This window comes from Thalassophryne amazonica, chromosome 2, assembly GCF_902500255.1.
Source record: "Thalassophryne amazonica chromosome 2, fThaAma1.1, whole genome shotgun sequence".
NCBI lineage: Eukaryota > Metazoa > Chordata > Actinopteri > Batrachoidiformes > Batrachoididae > Thalassophryne > Thalassophryne amazonica.
The window spans coordinates 111,077,734-111,100,290 of NC_047104.1; the positions used below are offsets into that span (position 1 = coordinate 111,077,734).

Below are 22,557 nucleotides of genomic sequence, written 5' to 3' on the forward strand. Positions count from 1 at the left end.
CTCCTCACTCAAAGACTGCCCACAGGCGTGAAAAAACTCTTGCATGCCCACGAGGGTTCAAGCATGTCTGATGTAATCACACGTGATTCAAATCCATATGGTTTTTGAAAAAAATAATAAGGTCAGATACTTTTTAATAGACCTCGTATATATATATATATATATGAGGCTGTTAAGTACCTGTATTTAAAGGTAGTTTTCGGTTCTGTTTTTTCAGAGCCTCCTGTTCTGATCCTGAAGAACCTGGAGGACCAGATGGTGATGAAGGGTGAACGGGTGGAGTTGGAGTGTGAGGTATCAGAAGAAGGAGCCAACGTGAAATGGTTTGAATTTTTCTTCATAGTTACAAGCTAAGAATGTGTTCGAAGTCAAAATCAAACAATATCAAACCAAGTTGGTTCCAAATCAGTAAATGCTGAAGAACCCGTGTTCAGTCAATGTGCATATTTAAAAATGTACTTATTGAGGTGAACTGTCAATAATTAATCCTGTGTTGTTTGAAATGTGGTCAAAATAACTTCATTCTGTTTTCATACAGTTGGTTGAGAGCGAGAATAGGATATGTGGTGTTCACAAAAACACAGGCTGCTGTTGTTTCAGGCGACTGAAGGCTGATGGCTGAAACACTGAAACCTCTGCAAACTATAACAGAGCTGTTTAAGTGGAGCGGCTGCTCTTAAAACCAGATTAGTTGAGCAGAAATTTGAAGACTGGCACAGTTTGGAACGGAAAGGAAGCACAAAGACTCACTGCTCCTTTTTCTCTGAGATAGACTGAACATAATAAAGCTGAAGAGGGGGACACCACAAGTTACAACTGAGGAGTTGATCTTGTGGGGTTTTCTTCTTTCTTTTATTTTTAAAGACCGTCTTCAATTTCTGTTTGTTTGAAGTAAAGTGAGAGCTTTTGTTGAGTCAAAAATCCATTAAAAAAATTATGCGCCACATCATTTTCATGTCCCCCCCCCCTGAATTTGTTGAAATAGGTATAGTATTTGTGGGAATGAAGACAGTCAGGTCTTGGCAATCTAATGATAGATAGGCATTACAATAAGTGCAACAAAATTTCTTCCCACACAATTACCTCAGACAAAATACAATTATTCCACAATTATTACAAGTTAAACGTAATAATGGCACACATCAGAATTAAAACACCCATACATATACATTTGATTGTTTATGTACGCTTGTTTATGTACGCTAAACTTTAAAAACAGTCCGTCTTCCAAATTGAGGGACTGTGAATGTGTGTGTGGTGGGGTGTTTCCCGCGCAGCCGCAAGCTTGGGGGAGTGCCAGGGAGGAGGCGGGGCGGGGGGTGATAGAGGTGGGGGGAGACATGGGGCTTGCGTCATGAGTGCAGATGAGATGAGTTTGTATCAGTCAGATGAGTTTGCATCAGTTTATGTCAGTGTGTGCATAATGTCTGGAGTTGCCATGGAAACATCAGACTGACTGACGGGGAGGGCAGCCAAATGGTTCACCAAGGCCGTAGAAATTCTTCTGGAGGAAAACAGTGGGGTGTTTTGACCTTCGGAGGCTGATAAGCCTTCCATGTTTAGGGTTGAGCAGAGAAACATTTGCAGCTCCTCTAACCAACCCAATCCAATTTATGAGTATTCCCTGGTCTCCGACATCTTCCTTTGCAAGGCGTACATTTGCTCCGAGATGTTATCCAACTTACTGAGTTCAAGGGTTAACGCAGTCTGAGAATGTATCGCCTTGCCCAACTCATTTATCATGATGGACAGATGAGAGGTCATGGTTCTGGTAGCAGCTGTCTTGCCAATTCTCCGGTAGGTCAGGGTAGCACATAAACCAATAACTACCAGCCCTCCCATGATAAAACCAAATATAAATAAATTTTTGATGTTCTCCAGAGAGAGTGGTACCAAGCACGCAACATACCATTTCTCGCAGGTGTTGAGAACATAGCCCGCAGGGTAGGTTCCATCTGGGCATGCAGGGTCCCCCAGCCCTGATTTCCTTGTTGAAAAAAATGGTGTCACTAGCGTTCAGAGAACAGCTGATCAATTCCATGGTTAATCCAATATAGTTTGAAGAATTCACAGTGCGGTGAAGTAGGGACTTTGAAGGTTGGAGCAGAGATAGAGGAAGAGAGAGGAGGAGATGCAACCACCCTCGCGGGAGTCTCAGGAACTACCCCACTGACCTTGGAGCTTGCCACATTTGGTATGAATTAGGTTGTAAATCAATTTTCTCGACCTTCTCTGAAGTGAATTCTTTGAGGGTAGTTTTAGGTCAACCTTCATCAAGGCCAACAAACAGAGCTTGAACTTTTGCAAATTTAACTTCAACAGGGCAGTTCCAGAATCAAATGCCATATTTGGTGGATATTAGAGTCAAAATAAATATTTTTGACCTTTGATCCCAATGGCCATGACCTATGCTGAAACAAGCATGTTAAGACCAATTCTGGCATTTATCTTCATCAAAATACCAATTTTGGTTGGTGCCAACAAAAAGACAGGAGGCAGAGTTGGAGGTGGCAGGATTAAGAATGAACATATCAGAGGGACAGCTCAGGTGGAACGGTTTGTAGGCAAAGCCAGAGAGGCGAAACTGAGATAGTTTGGACATGTTCAGAGGAGGGACCCAGGGTATATAGGGAGAAGGATGCTGAGGATGGAGCCACCAGGCAGGTGGAGAAGAGAGAAGCCAAAGAGAAGGTTTATGGATGTGCTGAGGGAGGACATGCAGGTGGTTGGTGTGATAGAGGAAGTTACAGAGGACAGGGTGAGTTGAAAAAGATTGATGCTCCGTAACAGGAGCAGCCAAAACAAGAAAAGTAGGAGTAGGGCAACAAACAAATGTTACTCAGATTATGGTGTAATTTATAAAGTTTAAACCAGGTTTTAATCATCAGATTCATAAATTTGATTATTATAGTTTCAATTATTATTTTTAAAGCAAATTATTTGGTAATAATTGGTGTTCTGTGAATATTTGTGCAGGGAAAAAGACGGCGTTGAGTTGACAAGAGACAAGTCTTTTAAGTATCGTTTCAAGAAAGACGGCTGCAAACATGTTCTGATCATTAACGAGGCCTTGAAAGAAGACAGCGGACACTACAAAGTGAAAACCAGCGGTGGCCAGTCAATGGCTGAGCTGCTGGTGCAGGGTAAGTCATGTTTTACAATGGAGGACGGATGCAGTTTGTCGTGGACACTTGAATTGTTATAAGCCAGTAATAGTTGTGAGACCTGGGGATACAGGTGCTGCTCATCATTTTGCTGATGACAATGCACCAGTAGACACCCAGATAACCAGTGAAAGAGAAGATGTCATAGACCCGAAGGGCACGTGACTGAGTCAGTTGCATATCTCTGTGTCGTTATTATGTACTGTTGAATGCATGGTTTTACTCACCAAAATGTTTGAAAACGACAGCATGTTGTGCATATGGATTCAAAATCTATCCAAAAATGGATATAAAATGTGTAGATTTCCTGGAGATACAAAAAGAAAAAAAAAATGGGAAAATGCAGTCAAGAGAAGTGATAGAAAGCAACACCCAGTTCAGCTGTAAGGCAAGTTCATGTGCAGACTTTTCCATAGTGTGAAGGTTCTAGCTCTGCCCTTCAGGCTTTTTATATTATAATGATAACTGTTTTATATGAATTAATTTTAGTTTATAACATTGCAACAATTTAGACTCCATTGATCAGTGTCAGGCCAGAAAAATACCTTTGTAATAGCACCAACAGAAAATAACACCAAATATCACTATTCTGGAAATCAACAATGATGGTGAGGAATAAAATGCTTCATTCATTAATTTTTTGTAGTTGCTGCAGACGTAGGTCAAACACCTGTACTTTTTTAACAGCAGAAACGTGCTTCAGTAACTGTCGTAAAAATATCTAAAATGTGTTTGCTGTATAGCTAACCTGTTGATCATGTCATAAAAGCAACAAATTTGGCACACATACTGTAAATTAACAAATGTTTATTTTCAGATGTTGAGGCCTCCTGTAGCTGACGTCTAAATACCTACAGGGGTCAATGAAGAATTACGCAGGGTTCAAAATATAAAAATGCTCCAGTCATATGAAAAACTGTATTACTGTTGTGTGGGCCGCCAGAAGAAGAGGTACTGCTGGCCCACCACCAGAGGGCGCCCTGCCTGAAGTGCGGGCTTCAGGCACGAGAGGGCGCTGCCGCCACGGACACAGCCGGGGGTGACAGCTGTCACTCATTATCTCATGACAGCTGTCATCCAGCTACACTTCATCGTTCCACTCCATTAAAACCGGACGTCATCTCCACCTCGTTGCCGAGATATCATCTACCTGTGAAGGTAATATTCTCAGCCTTAACTGTGTCTTAGTCTGAACTCTTTTTGCAGCCGCTTTCCTGTGGTGTTCCCTATCTGAGAGATTGGCATTTGGTGTGATCAGCGACGGCTTCGCTTCACACCCCAACCAGATAAGTGGTTAGACAGGAGCTGCACGAGTGTGTGTTAGAGGTGGAGGTGGAATTCCCACCATTGTTGTTACTGGGTGTGCACGCACCCACATATGACTGTTTTTGCTCCTCGCCAGCAGTACCAGATCCGACACTCGGAGACGGTGGCCACCTGGGGACTCGGAACTTGGCGGCTCCAGTATTCTCCAGGTTCGGTGGCGGAGGAAATCGTGTGGTTCCGGTTCTTCTCAGGACAGACGTCTTCTATCCTCGAGCCTGCCCACACGTCACCTTTGTGGATTGACTGTTTGCTCAAATTCTGTAATCCTCTGTGTTTTGTTGTGCTCTTTCACAACAGTAAAGTGTTCATATTCGACTCTTTCATTGTCCGATCATTTGCACCCCCTGTTGTGGGTCCGTGTCACTACACTTTCCCAACAGGATATCTCGGCCAGCGTCATGGATCCCGAGGGGCGTCAACCATCTGTTGGACAACCAATGGAAGAGCAGGGTGCACAGGCGTCTGCAGGAGGCGTGATTGGTGAGTAGCAGCAAATCCTCACTGCCTAGTTGGATTTGATGACCGAGCAAAACGTCATCCTTAACCGCAGGATGGAGGCTCTCACCGCGCAGGTGGAAGTGCGTGCTCAGGGCGCTGCTGCAGCTCCTCCTCCTGCCGACCCAGTGCAGAATATAGACGTTCCACTGGTCGTTCAACGACCCCCCCACCATCCCCTGAAGCATACATAAGTCCCCCAGAGCCGTACGGAGGTTGTGTGGAGACGTGCGCGGACTTTCTTATGCAGTGTTCGCTCGTCTTTGCACAACGTTCCGTCATGTACGCGTCTGACGCCAGTAAAGTGACTTATGTTATTAACGTGCTTCGTGGTCAGGCACGCGCTTGGGCTACAGTGCTTTGGGAGCAAAATTCACGGCTCCTTACCACTTATACTGGGTTTGTGAGGGAGTTCAAAACGGTTTTTGATCACCCTAATAGAGGAGAGACTGCTTCAACTGTGCTGCTGTCTATGAGACAGGGGCGCCGGAGCGCAGCCAAATATGCAGTCGACTTCCGCATCGCGGCTGCAAGGTCCGGCTGGAATAACGTTGCGCTCCGTGCCGCCTTCATAAACAGACTGTTGTCGGTCCTGAAGGAGCACCTGGTAGCCAAGGAAGAACCGTGGGATCTAGATGGGCTTATTGATCTCGTTATACGGTTAGACAATCGGTTAGAGGAACGCCGTCGGGAGCGAGACGAAGGACGTGGCCGGGCACGCGCCGTCCCTCTCCCTTCCGGGTCCGAAAAGGTTCCGCCCTCCCCACGCTCCACAGCCTCAACGCTCCATGTGGCTACAGCTCCCCCTGCTGACGAAGCTATAGACACGAGCAGGGCCACATTTAGACCACCTAACAGACAGAGGAGGCTGGCCCGCGGGGAGTGCTTTGTCTGCAGCTCGAGTGAGCATCTGCAGAGAGACTGCCCCAAGCGGTTAACACCAACGCCCGCCCCCTAGAAACTGGGCTTAGGGTGGGCCAAGACATTCACGTGGGGCATACACATATTTCCACACGACTCCCAGTTACAATCCTGAGCGGGGATTTAACCCTTCAAGCCCCAGCACTGGTGGACACGGGGTCAGAAGGGAATCTGCTAGACAGATGGGCTAGGGAGGTAGGGCTCCCTCTGGTGGCGCTCCCTTCGCCATTGCAGGTGCGGGCACCAGATGGCACCCTTCTCCCTTTAATCACACACAAGACACAACCAGTAGCTCTGGTGGTGTCTGGGAATCATTGGGAGGAGATCGAGTTTTTTGTGACTCCTGCTACCTCCTGCGTGATTTTGGGCTTCCCTTGGATGTTGAAACACAATCCCTGGATTGATTGGCCGTCTGGGGTGGTGGTTCAGTGGAGCGAAACCTGCCATCGGGTGCGTTTAGGATCCTCCCGGTTTACAGGCTAAGGAGGAGGTCAAAGTCCCTCCCAATCTGACGGCAGTGCCGGTTGAGTACCATGATCTTGCTGACGTCTTCAGTAAGGATCTGGCGCTCACCCTTCCCCCGGACCGTCCGTATGATTGTGCCATTGATTTGATTCCGGGCGTTGAGTTTCCGTCCAGCAGGCTGTACAATCTCTCACGACCTGAGCGCGAATCAATGGAGACCTACATCCGGGACTCATTAGCTGCCGGGCTGATCCAGAATTCCACCTCCCTGATGGGTGCAGGTTTATTTTTTGTGGGCAAGAAAGACGGCGGACTCCGTCCATGCATTGATTACAGGGGGCTGAATGAGATTACGGTTCGCAATCGATACCCGTTGCCCCTGTTAGATTCAGTGTTCACGCCTCTGCATGGAGCCAAAATCTTCACCAAGTTGGATCTTAGAAATGCATACCACCTGGTTCGGATCCGGAAGGGAGACGAGTGGAAGACGGCATTTAACACCCTGTTAGGTCATTTTGAGTACCTGGTCATGCCGTTCGGCCTCACTAACGCCCCCGCGATGATCCAAGCTTTGGTTAATGACGTCTTGCGGGACTTCCTGCACCGATTCGTCTTCGTATACCTGGACGATATACTCATGTTTTCTCCAGATCCTGAGACTCATGTCCAGCATGTACGTCAGGTCCTGCAGCGGTTGTTGGAGAACCGGCTGTTTGTGAAGGGCGAGAAGTGTGAGTTTCAGAGCACCTCTTTGTCTTTCCTGGGGTTTATCATCTCCTCCAACTCCGTCGCCCCTGATCCGGCCAAGGTTGCGGCAGTGAGAGATTGGCCCCAACCAACAAGCCATAGGAAGCTGCAACAGTTCCTCGGTTTTGCAAATTTCTACAGGAGGTTCATTAAGGGCTACAGTCAGGTAGTTAGCCTCCTGACAGCCCTGACCTCTCCAAAAGTCCCCTTCACCTGGTCGGATCGGTGCGAAGCCGTGTTCAGGGAGTTGACACGACGGTTCTCGACTGCACCAGAACTGGTGCAGTCGAGAACCGTCGTGTCAGTTCTGGTGTAGCCCGACCCTGGCCGCCAGTTTGTGGTTGAAGTGGACGCCTCTGACTCAGGGATAGGAGCTGTGCTATCCCAGAGCGGAGAGACTGATAAGGTTCTTCACCCATGTGCCTACTTTTCTCACAGGTTGACCCCGGCTGAACGGAACTATGACGTCGGCAACCGAGAACTCCTTGCAGTGAAAGAGGCTCTTGAGGAGTGGAGACACCTGTTGGAGGGAGCGTCTGTGCCGTTCACGGTTTTCACTGACCATCGGAACATGGAGTATATCAGGACCGCCAAGCGGTTGAACCCCAGGCAAGCCCGCTGGTCACTGTTCTTCGGGCGTCTTGACTTCCGGATCACCTATCGCCCCAGGACCAAGAACCAAAGATCAGATGCCTTGTCCCGGGTACACGAAGACGAAGTCAAAACTGAGCTGTCGGATCCACCGGAGCCCATCATTCCGGAGTCCACTATCGTGGCCACCCTCACCTGGGACGTGGAGAAGACCGTCCGGGAGGCCCTGGCACGGAACCCGGACCCCGGAACTGGACCAAAAAATCGTCTGTATGTCCCACCAGAGGCCAGAGCTGCAGTCTTGGATTTCTGTCACGGATCCAAGCTCTCCTGTCATCCAGGGGTGCGAAGGACCGTGGCAATTGTCCGGCAGCGCTTCTGGTGGGCGTCTATGGAAACCGACGTCCGGGAGTATATCCAGGCCTGCACCACCTGTGCCAGGGGCAAGGCAGACCATAAGAGGACCCAGGACTTCTCCAGCCGCTCCCGGTGCCTCATCGCCCCTGGTCCCATATCTGCCTGGATTTCGTCATGGGCCTCCCGCCGTCCCAGGGCATGACTACCATCCTGATGAAAGTGGACCGGTTCTCCAAGGTGGCCCACTTCGTGGCCCTCCCGAAGCTCCCAATGGCCCAGGAGACTGCTGACCTCCTGGTCCACCACGTCGTTCGTCTGCATGGGATACCAGCTGACAGTCTCGGATCGTGGTCCCCAGTTTTCCTCTCAAGTCTGGAGTTTCTGCAGGGAACTGGGGGCCACCGTGAGCCTCTCGTCCGGGTACCACCCACAGACGAACGGACAGGCAGAACGGGCCAACCAAGAGTTGGAACAGACCCTCCGCTGTGTGACATCAGCGCACCCGACGGCCTGGAGTAACCATCTGGCCTGGATCGAGTATGCACACAACAGTCAGGTGTCTTCTGCCACCAGCCTCTCCCCGTTTGAGGTGTGTCTGGGGTACCAGCCCCCGTTGTTTCCCGTGGTGGAGGGAGAGGTCGGTGTGCCCTCGGTCCAGGCCCACCTGCGGAGGTGCCGTCAGGTGTGGCGCACTGCCCATTCTGCCTTATTAAAAGGCCCGGATGAGGGCTAAGACCCATGCAGACCGCCGGCGGTCCCCGGCCCCTGCATACCAGCCCGAGCAGGAGGTGTGATTATCTACTAAGGACATTCCCCTGCGGATCCACCCTGTTTTTCATGTCTCCCGGATTAAACACACCTCACCTCACCCCTCTGTGCTCCCGGTCCGGCACCGCCTCCTGCCTGGATCATCGACGGGGAGCCGGCTTGGACAGTGCGCCGGCTCCTGGACGTCCGTCGAATGGGCCGGGGGTTCCAGTATTTGGTGGACTGGGAGGGGTATGGACCCGAAGAACGCTCCTGGGTAAAGAGGAGCTTCATCCTGGACCCGGCCCTCCTGGCCGATTTCTACCGCCGTCACCTGGACAAGCCTGGTCGGTCGCGAGGAGGCGCCCGTTGAGGGGGGGTCCTGTTGTGTGGGCCGCCAGAAGAGGAGGTACTGCTGGCCCACCACCAGAGGGCGCCCTGCCTGAAGTGCGGGCTTCAGGCACGAGAGGGCGCTGCCGCCACGGACACAGCCGGGGGTGACAGCTGTCAATCATTATCTCATGACAGCTGTCATCCATCTACACTTCATCATTCCACTCCATAAAAACCGGACGTCATCTCCACCTCGTTGCCGAGATATCAGCTACCTGTGAAGGTAATATTCTCAGCCTTAACTGTGTCTTAGTCTGAACTCTTTTTGCAGCCACTTTCCTGTGGTGTTCCCTATCTGAGAGATTGGCGTTTGGTGTGATCAGCGACGGCTTCGCTTCACACCCCAACCAGATAAGTGGTTAGACAGGAGCTGCACGAGTGTGTGTTAGAGGTGGAGGTGGAATTCCCACCATTGTTGTTATTGAGTGTGCACGCACCCACATATGACTGTTTTTGCTCCTCGCCAGCAGTACAAGATCTGACACTCGGAGACGGTGGCCACCTGGGGACTCGGAACTTGGCGGCTCCAGTATTCTCCAGGTTTGGTGGCGGAGGAAATCGTGTGGTTCCGGTTCTTCTCAGGACAGACGTCTTCTATCCTCGAGCCTGCCCACACGTCACCTTTGTGGATTGACAGTTTGCTCAAATTCTGTAATCCTCTGTGTTTTTGTTGTGCTCTTTCACAACAGTAAAGTGTTCATATTCGACTCTTTCATTGTCTGATCATTTGCGCCCCCTGTTGTGGGTCCGTGTCACTACACTTTCCCAACAATTACATTATTTGTCTCATCATAAAGATTCCAAAGAAGTATAGTTTGGACCATCTGTGACTGAATGTTATGGAGTTATGGGGTAAAAACAGCAAGAATGGTGACAAAGGTCAATTTCAGTTTGTACTTGGGTCAAAATTTAAAGTCCCTCCAGTTTTGGTAAAAAGAAAAGTGTAAATTTAAAGTTAATGTAAAATTAGCGTTTTAGCCTTTATCTGTAACTTCTGCTAAATTTTTTAGGGATTTATCGGTATAGCTTTATAAAATTTAATTTTTCAGTTAGCGGCTTTACGGCTATCGAAGCTAACTTTTTGGTTAGCTGTGCCCACCACTGCTGACATGGAATATCAACCCTGAATAACCAACTGGCCTGTTTTATTGTTGTTTTCCTTTGTGCCGACAAGATGGCCATCTCAGCGTCGTTAGCCCAAAGAGTTATGGTACCAAAAAAAACAAAAAAAACAACAACAAAAAAGTTGCAATCATACAAGTTTGGGCTTTTTTTTTGTTGCACATAAGTCTCTTGATACAAAACTGTTCGTTCTGGTAATACTGTATATAAATAAGTACTGCATGATTACCTTCCAGTGTTTTCGTGTGTGATCTTGTGTGCATGCATGTCTCAGGGGTCATTTAGTGTACAACTGAAAGCTGATCTTTGCTCCTGATCTCCGTCCAGTTACGTTGTATGAAGCTTGTTACTGGAGCACTGCTCCCGCCAACAACTAGCAGCTGCACTTTGTACGCAGCAGCAAATCTGCAGCAGAACTTCCATTATCATGTTCTTCACACCTTATTAGCAGTGATGCCGGTAACGCGTTACTCTAATCTGACCACTTTTTTTTAGTAACGAGTAATCTAACGCGTTAATCTTTCCAAGTCAGTAATCAGATTAAAGTTACTTCTCCATGTCACTGTGCGTTACTATTATTTTTCATTGTGGGTCGATAGCAGCATTAAACTTGGTCTGTGGGCAGGAGGTCGGGGTTCGACTGAACTGCCCACTTTCAGTGAGCTGTGAGCTTTTCATCCGCGGTTTTTTGCAGCTGCTCGACTCGTCCTCACCTCTTAAAGGGCGGTGATCAGCACACCTGCACTGAGCTTTACAAATACATTTTTATACTTTTTTTCCTCCTTTATTTAGAATTCTGAGCTGAGCCGCTCTGTATCTGGTCGTTAAAAACAGCTGATCCTCCGCGACGCGTCAACAACTAACACTATTTTCCACTCAAATGCACCTAAACTCTCTTTCTGAGGACCACATGATGTGAAAACGCAATAAAACTTTCTTACCTGTAAATCTGGTCCTGTTTTCTGCATAAATAAATGTTATCCATTCTTTGTGCTCAAACGCCAAAGCAGGGGCGAATCCAGATGGAATGGGGGCGTGGGGGCAGGGATGTGCCCCCCTCACAACACCCCTAGATTAAAGGTCCAGTTTTGAAGCCGTTTTTTACTACAACTACTAATATTGCTTAAAATAATAATAATTTCGACAAGTAAAATGTTTAGAGAGAATTTAAATGTTAGAAAAATGTTAGAATTTAATAGTTACATTTATAAACAATGTAGGTTTGAAATTGCAAGTTTTACTGTTACAGTGCTGTCAACAGTTAAATATGAGGTCAAGAAAGAGGTCTTTATTTTACTTTTTATAAAACAAGTATTTATTTTCATTGAAGTCAAGAAAGGGTGACTATAAAGTGAGTTTTGGCAAAACAGGTATCATTGTCATGTTGACGTGGGTTGTTGTCGGCAGCTGGGGAAAGTAACTAAAAAAGTAACTAGTAATCTAACTTAGTTACTTTTACAATTGAGTAATCAGTAAAGTAACTAAGTTACTTTTTCAAGGAGTAATCAGTAATTGGATTACTTTTTCAAAGTAACTGTGGCAACACTGCTTATTAGTCATCAGCAGGCTGCAGTGAGCCTCCTGTAACCTTTACACAGAGCACGGCGTGACTTCACTCCACAGACAAGAATTCTTTGGGATGAGTTTAATCCATGTATATGATTTCTTTTGATGTGCAGTTATAACCTCAGGTTCCTGCATCTAATTTTCACATCCTCCCACTTTATTTTATACCATAAATCCAATTAACTAGTTCTCCTTGTGTCTGTTGCTAAGATACACCTCACAAAGGCTCCACAAAGACAACAAAGGCCTGCTGTTTGAACATACTACTGTATTATACTCACAGACAGGACTTGCAGTATTCATTTTTCTCCAAATATCATCACACACTGTCATTTCCCCGTGTTTGACTTCATATGTTGTTAAATTTGAACTGTACAACCAAATATTAAGGCCATTGTGGGTTAAAATATTTTTTAAACAGATGGTGGTGTGTGTGTGTGTGTGTTGGGGGAGGTGGTATTTTGAGGAAACTTTTTTCTTTTGTGTTTAAACTCGTAAGTTTGAAGTGTGGGCTGAGTCTGCTACCACTGAAACCTGCACTCCGAGAATTGCCAGAAAACATATTAGGGAATGAGTGAATTTGCAAGAAAAAACAAGAACATATTGTCTGACATTATTAAATCATAAATTTGCACAAAAAACTCAGATGCTCTGTGATCACAAAATCATATATTTGTGAGAAAAACCTCAGATTTTTCAAAACTCAAGTTGTAAAATTTAAGCAAATAAATGAGAATTTTTTTAATGTTGCATAACAACAACAGCAATATAAGATCTCTGACACTGACAATCTGGATCACTTGATAGAAACAGGAACAAGCTCTTTCTTGTTATTACATCCGCTAAGGATGTAATAAAATCACCTGCATTTATTTGTCTGTCTGTTAGCAGGATTACACCAAAACTACTGCATGGATTTTGACAAAATTTTCACCACAGGTAGATTAGGCCACGGAAGACTCCATTAAATTTTGGATCTGGATCAAGTTTCACTTTATATAGGGTTTGAAGGATTACTGTTAGCAGGATTACGTCAAAACTACTGCACGGATCTTAACGAAGTTTTCAACACAGATACATATTAGGCCATGGAAGAATCCATTAATTACTGGCAATGATATGGATCCGGATCAAGTTTAATTTTATATAGTCTTTGAAGGATTATGTCAAAACTACTTGACAAATTCTCACCAAATTTGCACCACAGATAGATATTAGGGCATGGAAGACTCTACTGAATTTTGGAGGTGATCCAGATCGGCAGACATCAGTAATCTCTGATTGCTCTTGTATTAATTATGCATCTAAAACTAAAAATCTACATTTTTGGTACATTAATACTGGGAGGTCAAAGCTTTTTGTGCCAGAAAATCGTGCATTTCTGACATTTAGAAATTCCCTTTTCACTGACTTTTTGGTTTCAAGTAAGAAATGTACTAGAAGCCCTGAAATGCTCGCATCGCCCACAACATGGCGAGAAAATCTGCTCAAATATACATTATTCATGTTTCAGACATTAACTTTTGGCAAAAATAAAAATGGGCTGACTTTCAAAAATCAGCTTACACTTGTGTACCTTGTCCTTGTGGGTAAGTTACTTGTATATGATATCACTGATTTATAATTCTCAAAATATCCCCACCACCGTCATCCCATGTGTTGTTTTTAACCTATAAGATAAGATAAGACTTTACTGATCTCACAGAGGAGAAATTCACGTTACATCAGCTCTTAAAAACACAGAAGATGAGTGCGAGTAGAGGAAAATGTGCATCAAACAGTGTGTGCAAAGATAAGCAATAATAATAATACTTGTAACAATACAATAAAATAAGAAAATGAGGTAGAAATAGAATATATATAAGTATATATGCATATATATAAACATGATTGGAATTAAAAAAAATAGGAGCATCTTATTTACAATATGTGAATATACTGGCCCTGCCATTGTCAAAATGTCTAAACATGGTGATAATAGTTTTTATTGTCTCCGGCCTATGCACTTACCTTTTTTTTTCCCTATTGGTGCAGAGAAGACACTGGAGGTGTACCAGAGCATCGCTGACCTCACAGTAAAGGCAAAGGATGAAGCAGTCTTCAAGTGTGAGGTGTCGGATGAGAAGGTCAAGGGCACCTGGTTCAAGAACAATGTGGAAGTTAAGCCTGACGACAGAGTGCATATCACACATATAGGCAGGTGAGGGTACTTTAACAATACTTCAAAGAGCTTGTGTTTATTCCACAGCACCATGAAGCCATAAACTGATGTGAAATACTTGATTCCTGAAGGATCCACAAACTGACAATTGATGACGCCAAACATGAGGATGAGGGGGACTATACTTTTGTGCCAGATGGATATGCTTTCAACCTTTCTGCCAAACTCAATTTCTTGGGTAAAATTAATGCTTTCACATGACTTCCTGAAAAATAACATTCTTCAGAATTCCACAAACAAAGCTATATTCAAGTTCACACTTTGTGCATTTTTTTGTGCATTTTTGATTCGTTTTCCAGAGGTGAAGATTGACTATGTGCCACGCCAAGGTAAGTAGCTTCCACCCCAGCTTCTTGTAATGAACTAACGATACCAGATACTGTAAATGTTTGTCTCACTTCCTCAGACCCTCCTAAGATTCATCTGGACTGCATGGGTCGCACCGCTGAGTCCACCATCGTGGTGGTGGCTGGTAACAAACTGCGTCTCGATGTCCCCATCACAGGAGACCCTGCACCCACAGTGATCTGGACCAGAGGAGAAAAGGTCAACACAGCTGCTGCACACACCTTTGTGTTTTATCTGATCCAGAGCTCATGAGGTAACATTTAACCACTGTCTCACTCACAAATACAGCAAAATTACAAAAAACTTTCAGATGATAAAAATGCAGAGCTGACCTCATCTTGGGGTCACATCCATTGTAATCTGGTGGTTAATGTTAAATATAGTCACAGTTTCAATTTTAATGGAATTCTCTGTGTGTGTCTGCGCAAATGTCCCTACAATAAGCAGGGACATTTGTGCTCCACACACAAAGGCCTCAGGTGGGAAGCGATCCCACAATGGATCAACAACTGGACTTCTGCTTGCCATTGAGCCAGAGTCCTCTGTGAGACTTGCCCACCACATATATCCAGTGCCCTCCAAAAGTATTGGAACACTTAGTATGTCACACATTTTAATTTGTTTATTCCTTTTCAAATACAAAAAAATCACAATAAAAAAAAATTCTAAAATTATCTTCCTTAAACTCAAACTGAAAGTGAATATCTACAACTTGTTATAAAATAATTAAAAATATAAAAGCCAAGAGGATGGGTTGCATAAGAAATGGGCCCCTTTGGTATAATACCTGTGAATAATCAGTTTTATTGCCAGTTTTCTTCAGACCAGTCAGGGGATGGACACATGAACATTTCCAAGTCACTGAATATGTCTTGGATTTTATTTACATCAATTATGAAGAAATACAAACAGTACGGTACTCTATGGTAAATCTGTATGGAGCAGACAGTTCTCAAAAACTAAGTGACTCTGTAAGAAGGAGAAGAGTGAGGAAAGCCACCAAGACACCCAGAATAAGTTATAAGCTTCCCTGGCTGTGATTGGACAAATTGTGCATAGTGCATGTTTTGTCAGGATTCATGGCATGGAACAAACAGAGTGCTGGACACAATATGCAGACTCACAGACTCGGGTGGTGAAGTAATAAAAAAGGCTTTAACCAAAAATCACAGGTTGGCAGCATTCAAGGGCAGAGACAAAAGCAAGGCCCAAAAAGCAAAGCAGGGTCAAACACGGACAGACAATAAAACAAATACTAAATAAGGCTGTGTTAAGAGGCTGGAATGAAGACATAAAGTGCAAACAAAGTGGCAGAGAACAATGGACCAGCAGGGTATAAATACACTGGTGGTAATTAGGGAAAATTAGACAGAGGTGTAGAGAACATTCAGGAAGGGGGCGTGGCCAGATGATTCAAAGCTGAGGGAAGACAGGAAGCAAGATAGTGCAGTAAGACAGAGCAGACAGAATTAGAATGAAGGTGAGGGACGAGTGCAGTTTGACAAACACAAAGTGAACAGGACCTAACAAGAAAATGAACTTAAACCCACAGTGATCAAAATAAAATAGCAAAACCAAATAGGAACAAAGCCCAAGACCTAATAAATAAGAAATAAAATAAAAAGACCCAACATAAATGAACAAAGAATTAACAAGAAAACAAATATAAGAACTGAAAATGAACAACAAGAAAATAAAGGTGAAGACTAAACTAGAATGGAACTCACGTGTGGCAAAAGTTAAATAAACAGATAATTCAACATATGACAAAAGTAAAACAAACAGATGATCACAGACAGTGGATAAGCAAACAATGAGGAACCAAACAAGGGGAAAAAAAACCATGGCATAGACCAGGTACGGGGCAGAGCATGACATGTTTTGCATTTTGTATACCCAGTTATATAGCTTCATGATGAAGTGGTATAGAGGAGGATTTCCTTAAAAAGAAGACCTGAAAGTTCAGCTACAATTTGCCAGAAGGTACATCTGAGCCTAGGTTGAGGTTTTGGTTTTGAGGTTTTGAGGCTTTGGTGATTTTGGTGAAAGAGAGTTAAGAATACAAGTAGTATATAACTCTTTTCCTTTTAAAGTGGGTTGCACAGTCACAGCAACTGGTTGTTTCTTAGAGACTTCTTTTTTCAGGATGCATCATTTCTTTTCATTGTCTTTGTGGCTTTTTTTTCTGCAAACCATAATATCTATTTTAAGAAACCTGGTGGCCTACAATTAGCCTGCAGAAACGATTAAAGACACCTTGCATCCGTGGTCTCTGAAAACATAAAATGGAAAATGACAAAGAGTACAAGGTAAATTTATTTATTTGTCATGGTGCATGATAGAGCGGCTGCAGCTTGCTTTTGGACTAACAGATATACCTACTCTGGTTTTTCTGCTGCAGGTAGTCACAGAGAGAGATGGTAGGGTCCACGTTGAAAGCAGCACGGGCCACTGTATCTTCACCATTGAGGGTGCTGAGAGGCACGACGAGGGAGTCTATTCGGTTGTGGTTCGAAACCCTGCTGGGGAAGACACTGCAGATATCACTGTGAAAGTCGTTGGTAAGACGGGGTTAGCCCTGCCATTTATTTTAGTGAGAACACTCACTTCTTAATCATCTGACAGTTATCACACATGTAAAGTCAGAATCAAAGTAGTCTGTCACTGCATACGTAAAGCTGCAACTCTTCAGTTCCTCCCAAAACCTATTGCAAATCTGTCTTAACTCATCAGATCAGCCAGGTATAATAACAAATGCTTGATGTGTTTTGAATGATTTTCCCAAGATGTTCCAGACCCTCCTCAGGCTCCTAGAATCCTCAGTGTAGGAGAGGACTCCTGTGTTGTCCAGTGGGATCCTCCTCTGTTTGATGGGGGACAACCAGTTATTGGTAATTTTCTTCTTCTTCTTTTTCTTCTTCTTAGCAAAGGAACATTCACTCATTCATTTTCTGTAATCGCTTATTCCAGTTAACCCTCTGGGACCGATGCCGTCGTATACAACAGCTAAGACCAAGCTTTACTAAATTATAAATAACCTTTTAATGATATGAGATAGAAACATGCTTTTTTTTTTTTTTGGTGAAAAGTTAACTCTGCGGACTTTCGAGCCAGCCATCGGCCATCTTTGTACTCCTCATAGAAGCTGTGTGATGACGTGCGCAATGTGAGTGTCCAATCAGAATTGGTTCACCGTCACATGGTTTTCCAATATCCAATTGTAGGGCAGATTTTCCTCACGTGAAAAGCCAAAGATCGTTTTCAGGAGTGATGTGTTACTAGTTGGCCCATTTGAATAGCCCCCTGGGTGCTCCAATGAGTACATACTATTAGTACATACTCAGTGTGCCCTATGGCATTACACACAGCGAAAGTGAAAGCACATGGAGCAGACAGAAAACCTCTGATGACAATCTCACGTGCTCAAACAAAGAGTGTGTAACTATCATGATTGCTCCACTAGTTTGCATGTGAATGTTACTGGATAACTCTGTTGCTTTCTCTGTGTAAAGCACTGTTTACCATATCAAAATAACAAAATGCATAGACCATTTTGTATATATTGTTCAAAATGTGCATTTGTGTTTATTGTTTGAACCTTTTTGTTGTACAGTCTTTCACACAAGACCTCAAATTACCTTTATAAAGTGCCAAAACAGTTGTTTATTATAGTTTGCTGTGTGTTTTGAATAAATGTGTGTGGAAAATTATTTTTCGCTTTATTTTTTCCTTGCCTATTTTTGAGTGTAAACCTTTATTACACTTATAAAACACAACACAAACATATATATTCTGAAAGCACAGGTTGTCCTGAAAAAAGAGACATAAAACTTCATTGTGGGATGCAGGGAGAGCTGTTAACAGCAATAATAAAACATTTATGCCAGGTGAGTGAACTGTCCAAAACAATGCCCTCAGACTCCAGAGGGTTAAGGGTCATGGGTGAGCTGGAGCCTATCCCAGTGGGCTATGGGCTCATTTAACCAAAACAAAATTTATTATTAATTATACGACATTTAGACCCTTTATTGTTTTTGTAGTACCTTTATCAGTTTATCATGCCTAAGATTTTTTGCATACCACAGCATATCCATCCATCCATTTTCTATACCCGCTTACTCCAATTAAGGGTCACGGGAGGGCTGGAGCTTAGCAGTCATAGAGCGTGAGGCAGGGTACACCCTGGACAGGAGGCCAGTCTGTCGCAGGGCCACATATAGACAAACAAACACATTCACACACGCATGCACACCTACGGTCAGTTTTAAGATTTCCAATTTACCTAACCTGCATGTCTTTGGATGTGGGAGGAAGCCGGGGCACCCGGAGAGAATCCATGCAAACACAAGGAGAACATGCAAACTCCATAAAGAAAGGCCTCAGGTGGGAAGCGATCCCACAACCTTCTTGCTGTGAGGCAACAGTTCTAACCATGAAGCCACTTTGCTGTCCACCACAGTATATCCAAATACAGAAACACTACAATAAAACATTTGTTTCCCTTCCACATCTAAGGTTATGTATTGGAGAGGAAGAAGAAGAAGAGTTACAGGTGGATGAGGTTGAATTTTGACCCTTACCCAGAAACAACCTATGAAGCCAGGCGTATGATTGAAGGGGTGGAATATGAGATGAGAATCTACGCTGTCAACAGCATTGGCATGTCTCGTCACAGTCCTGCCTCGCAACCTTTTGTGCCAGTTGGTGAGTGTTTTACAACAGGATTTTGCTGGTAGTTCTACTGTTACTCATTGCTATGCATTTTCTGTAAAAACACCTTCACTAAAAAGAGCAGTTTTAATGTGTTAGGTAGGTTAGAGTTTTATCAGTCACACAAAAGGTATTGACCTTAGTCTTCACCAACCACTGGGGTCTTCAACACAGAGCCACCTGTATCAGGGATCATGGTCAGAGAAAGGCACCACATGGCCAATATGTCAGAGCTAATGTTCCCTCCCTGTGTAAGTGATACTCCTCATCTTAGTCTCTCTAAGTAACCATTCGTTTGAGCAAAGACATTCCACTGGCACCCAAGGATCGTCCAAACAGACCTAGTGCTAAAGGCACTAGGTCTGCCTCCTTAGGTTAGCATCAAAGTTCCACAACCATACAGTAAGATAGAAAGCATCTGGTTGGATTATGTCCAACGACAGTGCATCCGGAAGGTATTCACAGAGCTGCACTTATTCCATATTTATTTGTTACAGCCTTATTCTAAAATGGATTAAATTCATTTTTTCCTCAAAAGTCTGCACACAGTACCCCATAATGACAATGTAAAAAAGTTTTTTTTTAGATTTTTGCAAATTTATTAAAAACAACAACAACAAAAACTAAGAGCTCACATGTACACTTTCATGTGGGCACCTGAAGGACTCTCAGACCATGAGAAACAAAATTCTCTGGTCTGATGAAACAAAGACTGAACTCTTTCGTGTGAATGCCAGGCGTCATGTTTGGAGGAAACCAGGCACCATCCCTACAGTGAAGCATGGTGGTGGCGGCATCATTCTCTGGGGATGTTTTTCAGCAGCAGGAACTGGGAGACTAGTCAGGATTGAGGGAAAGATGAATGCAGCAATGTAGAGAGAGATCCTGGATGAAAACCTGCTCCAGAGCCCTCTTGACCTCAGACTGGGGTGACGGTTCATCTTCAGCAGGACAATGACCCTAAGCACACAGCCAAGATATCAAAGGAGTGGCTTCAGGACAACTCTGTGAATGTCTTTGATTGGCCCAGCCACAACCCAGACCTCAATCTGATTGAACATCTCTGGAGAGATCTGAAAATGTATGTTTACAACTGTGTTACATCACCTTTCCTTCTAACAACAGTCAGTAAGCATTTGGGAACTGAGGACACTAATTGTTCAAGCTTTCTAGGTGGAATTCTTTCCCATTCTTGCTTGATGTACAACTTCAGTTGTTCAACAGTCCGGGGTCTCTGTTGTCGTATTTTGCGTTTCATAATGCGCCACACATTTTCATGGCCGACAGGTCTGGACTGCAGGCAGGCCAGTCTAGTACCCGCACTCTTTTACTACAAAGCACAAAAACAATAAAGTTTATCAGTTTGAAAATATTTTGTCTTTGTGGTGTATTCAATTGAGTATAGGTTGAAGAGGATTTGCAAATCACTGTACTCTGTTTTTATTTACATTTTACACAATGTCCCAACTTCATTGGAATTGGGGTTGTAGTAAATTTGCAAAAAATGTAAAAAAAAAAAATCATGTTGTCATTATGGGGTATTGTGAGTAGAAGTTTGAGGGGAAAAATATTTTTTACTGGATTTTGGAATAAGGCTGTAATACAACAAAATGTGAACAAAGTGAAGCACTGTGAATACTCTCCAGATGCACTGTAACTACCAACCAACATTATTTGTTAAGCACTTTAAAACAACCACAGTGGACCAAAGTGCTGTACAGAAGAATGAATAAAAATCATCATAAAAGACATAACCATTAACATAACTTAAATTTATAAACAAAATGAAACTAAAATAATTAAAAGCCATAAAACATGAGTAAAAATAATCATACGATAAAAAGCAAGAAGATAAAGTCAAATGAATGAGTGAATTGCCATTCACATTCAATCTGCTGTTTTCCTTTGTGTAATTACACGTACAACACCTTGATTTTCTGACTTTTGGGGTGCATGTTGGACACATTAGTTACAGAATCACAGAAAACAGATTTTATTACTGCCTTTCCAGCTGTGACTTTCTCATCCACGATTTGTTGATGCAACAGTAAGACTCATTGTAATCAGATGGCCACTGTTTTCAGATGAGGCAAATGATTAAGAATCCATCCATGGAATCTTTCTCTATAAATAATGGAAGTGTCTGGCTGTACTGTGCGACCAGCTGTTAGAGACACATGAGTTCACCACCACTGCGGAAGCTTCTCCACAGGAAATTTTGCTGTGGCTGCAGCCTTTGGAAGAGTAGGAGGATAGTAGAAGTAGAGCACAGCTTGTTGGCAGATGAGTGTCAGCGTCACCCAGCAGCAAGAGTGAGATAGTCAATAAGAAGAATGAAGCTGACACTTCCACAGATTCCTGAAAAACAGCCAGCTGATGCTCCAGTGGAAGAACCAAATCAAAAACTGAGCCTGTTATGGGTGAACTGGATCCAAAAGCCTGCTGTGAATCTCCTGCAGCTCTCACTGGGAAAGACGGAGCCCCGCCTCAGAATGAGACACCACCAGCAGAGGATTCCAGCCGGGGATTAAATGAGAGCTGTCCCCTGGGACATTCCTGCTGCTCAGCCAGAGCCACAGCTAAAACCTGCAGGCAGCAGGTCTGATGCATTTTACCATCCATGATTATCATATTTGCCTGATGTAGCCTTAAATGGAAAACTGATTACACCATTTCACACAAAGAGTCATCGTTTTCAGGAGTGTTTTTTGACACTGACAAGCCTGATGTATTACTGGTGATGCTATCAGATGTGTACGTTCTTTGGTTTCTCTCTAACAATGTCTCTGTGTATGATAATAAGATAGCTTAAGAATGCCTAATCCAGTTTTAATCAAACATGGAAGGTAAATTAGGTCAACGGGCTGAAAAGAATGATTTAACTTTGCTTCAGAACAGTCAATGATCAAGATCAGACGTTAAGGTCAAATTTCTGAGTTCATGTTGACATGTTCCCTGCTATTACTTATATCACATATAATACAAATAATGAATGTTTATGAGTGCAATGGTAAGAATATTTCATGAGGTGAAAGATGAAAATCAGAGCCTCCTGCTGTAGTCAACTATTGGCACTTCCTCTCCTTTCAAAATCGGTCTTTCAGAATCAGAAAACTTGTGCAGCTTTCTCGCAGACACATGTAGAAATAATTTTTTGTTGCCAGTTGCTGCGAAGCAGCAAAGTGAAACCGTTCATTGCTTAAAGTGTAGCTGACTGCAGAAAATCTGACATGTTGGTGAATGGCGACGCAGTGGATTCTGGATCATTTACTGTTGATATATGATATGGAGAATTATCAAGGCAGGTATGGACATAATGGAGTTAATCAATGGGTCAGGGAATGACTCCCTCAGTAACACTGTAACATACAGGTGACGACCAAT

General features: G+C 43.9%; 1 protein-coding gene across 2 annotated transcripts in view; it reads left to right on the forward strand.

Annotated features, from left to right (window-relative positions):
• Nucleotides 1–22,557, forward strand: part of mybpc3 (myosin binding protein C3) — an 88,009-nt gene that overhangs the window by 44,017 nt on the left and 21,435 nt on the right. For both annotated transcript variants that reach the window (XM_034191824.1, XM_034191817.1), the window contains exons 15-23: nt 218–323; nt 2,977–3,143; nt 13,929–14,094; nt 14,187–14,293; nt 14,415–14,444; nt 14,522–14,661; nt 16,865–17,024; nt 17,250–17,354; nt 18,979–19,167. In XM_034191824.1, coding sequence (XP_034047715.1) covers nt 218–323; nt 2,977–3,143; nt 13,929–14,094; nt 14,187–14,293; nt 14,415–14,444; nt 14,522–14,661; nt 16,865–17,024; nt 17,250–17,354; nt 18,979–19,167 — 1,170 coding nt within the window. The remainder of the gene's footprint in view (nt 1–217; nt 324–2,976; nt 3,144–13,928; nt 14,095–14,186; nt 14,294–14,414; nt 14,445–14,521; nt 14,662–16,864; nt 17,025–17,249; nt 17,355–18,978; nt 19,168–22,557) is intronic.